The following is a 2515-nucleotide window of genomic DNA, read 5'->3' as shown; positions in this document are numbered from 1 at the left end:
CTGGCCATTCCATGCAGGCGTAGGGAATGGCCCACAGATGTCCGTATGTATCAGTTCTAAGACTTCCGTACATCTATTGGCACCTATTTTCTTTGTGTTCGTCAATTTTCCCTTAGTGCACTCAATACAGACTTGGAAGTCCGTTAAATCAAGGGAATCAAGAATTCCGTCCGACACAAGCCTCTGAATTATCTGTTTAGAGATGTGGCCTAAGCGCTTATGCCATAAGGAAGCAGAATTGGTTAATTTACGCTTTGCACCTTTAGTACTTGCATGTAGGACTACATTGTGGGAAGCAATAGTTTCTAACATATAAAGATGATCAATTAAAATACCGGTACCAATAATATTTGAATTTAGAGAAATACTAACTTTATTATTTCCAAAACCACAAAAGTAACCAGATTTGTCTAAATAGGAAATAGAAATTAAGTTCCGTTTAAATGACGGAGCTACAAATGTCTCAACTAAATTCAAATAACAACTAGTTTTTAAAATCAATCTAAAATGTTCTACAGCTTCCACAGGAACTTTATTGCCATCGTCTACATAGATGAATCTTTCAGCATCAGTTGGCGATCGGCTCCAGATGCAACCCTGCATAGACACACTTATGTGGGTAGTAGCGCTAGAATCTATCCACCAAGTGTCTATAGGTATAGAAGCTAAATTAGCCTCAGAACAAACTAAAGTGAGAGACATACCCTTCTTTATGCGCCATGTGGCATATTTGGGACACTCTTTCTTCATGTGTCCTCATTTCTTGCAGAAAAAACAGGTAAATCCATCACCTTGCTTGTTCGCCTTTTTCTGCGTGGGTATTCCATTTGCAGTATCCTTAGTCCTCTTGTTTTTATTATTCGGAGAGGTTGATGCTAAGTGAGCACTTTCCGTCTTTTCTCTCTGGATTCTTTCTTCTTCTTGCACACATTGAGAAATGAGCTCATTAAGAATCCATTTCTCCTTTTGAGTATTATAACTCACCTTAAATTGACTGAATTGTGTAGGAAGAGAAATGAGAACTAAATGCACGAGCAAATCATTATTTATCTCTAACTTTAGTGCCTTTAGTTTACCGGCAAGATTTGACATTTCCAGTATGTACTCCCTTATATTTCCTTTTCCCTTGTACTTCATAGAAATTAGAGTAGCTAAAAGGTTGCTAGTCTCCGCTTTTTCATTCTTGGTGAAATACTGTTGTATCGCCACAAGGGATTCCTTAGCATTATTGCTCTCAGAAATAGAGCCCTGAAACGCTTCTGATATGGAACGTTTCATAATCATCAGACTCATACGATTAGAGTGATCCCATTTCTCAACTTTGGCCTCATTGGAATTGTCCTTAGCCGGGATGGGTCGCTCCGTCCTTAACGCAAGGTCTAAATCCATGCAGCTGAGAACGATTTCCACATTCTCTTTTCAGATCTTGAAGTTTGTACCATTCAGCATGGGAATGGCACTGATTTGAGCAGAAACATTATTTGCAGTTGTTGAAATTGAACAGAGAACAAAAACAACATATAATCAATAATAATATAAATTACAAAGGCAAGATACCCAACACAACTTGACATTTAGTGTTTTCACAGAAACATCAATTGTAAATGGTACTCTCAACGCAACAATCAAACATTGATAATAAATCCTGTCAAACAATAGCCTTTCTTTGGACCGACTACTATTCACATGGATAATAGCTTTACAATATCAATATTCATCATCGCATGTGTATTCACTGCCCGGCCGAACATCAACCTTCTTTTGGGCCGATCAATATCCGCATGGACAACGAACACACAAAATCTTCATATTTCAAATCATCGCATGTGTGTTCACTGCCCGGCCAAACATCAACCTTCCTTTGGGCCGATCAATGTCCGTATGGACAATGAACACAAAAAATCTTTATATTTCAAATCAAATTAATTTTACATTGCAGAGGCTACTTTGGTAACATGCTTCTTCAATCAATTTAATTTGAAAAGAAAAAAAATATTCATCCAAAACTGTATTCATCGCATGCATGACAAAGTCAAAAAGGTTCAAGATTACTTCCATGCAAATTCATTCTTGGGTTCCAGAGGCGCATCGCAAAACTGATGCGTCGTTGTTTTTTTTTTTTTGGGTTCCAAACACGCAACACCGATTCCAGAGAGGCATCGCAAGAAAAGACGCAACACCGATGCATCTTCTGTTTTTTTTTTTTTTTGGTCGACTGAAAGCGAAACCGAATAATCAATGCGTCTCTACCTTTGGCTGAAACCAAAACCGCATTGAATCATCAATGCTTTTTTTTTTTTTGGTCAACACAGCCTTGCTTCATGGCTGTTCGATACAGCCGAACGACTGTATCCATCGATCGAGAGGCAACCACAAAGAAATCGATAAAAAGAAAAAACGATAATCCAAATAACCGAACATGATATAAGGCTCTGATATCACTTGTAAGAATAAATCAGGGGGAGCAAATCAATCTGTAGTCTTGCAGAATCATACCAATATCATTCATGTATGA

At 37.9% G+C, this 2515-nt stretch overlaps 1 protein-coding gene across 1 annotated transcript; it reads right to left on the bottom strand.

Annotated features, from left to right (window-relative positions):
- Nucleotides 1-756: 756 nt before the first annotated feature.
- LOC148790156 (uncharacterized) lies at nt 757-1389 on the bottom strand. Its single transcript, XM_088892210.1, has one exon. The coding sequence runs from the start codon at nt 1387-1389 to the stop codon at nt 757-759; it is 633 nt and encodes a 210-aa protein (XP_088748336.1).
- Between the last annotated feature and the right edge of the window lie 1126 nt (nt 1390-2515).

This window comes from Nelumbo nucifera, chromosome 7 (assembly GCF_055504915.1).
Source record: "Nelumbo nucifera cultivar China Antique chromosome 7, China Antique-T2T, whole genome shotgun sequence".
Lineage (NCBI taxonomy): Eukaryota > Viridiplantae > Streptophyta > Magnoliopsida > Proteales > Nelumbonaceae > Nelumbo > Nelumbo nucifera.
Note: the sequence above shows the minus strand (reverse complement) of the source record. Positions and strands in the feature narration are given on the sequence as shown.

Coding starts and splice junctions, on each gene's coding strand:
- LOC148790156 (XM_088892210.1), bottom strand. CDS start 1,389: ATGGATTTAGACCTTGCGTTAAGGACGGAGCGACCCATCCCGGCTAAG.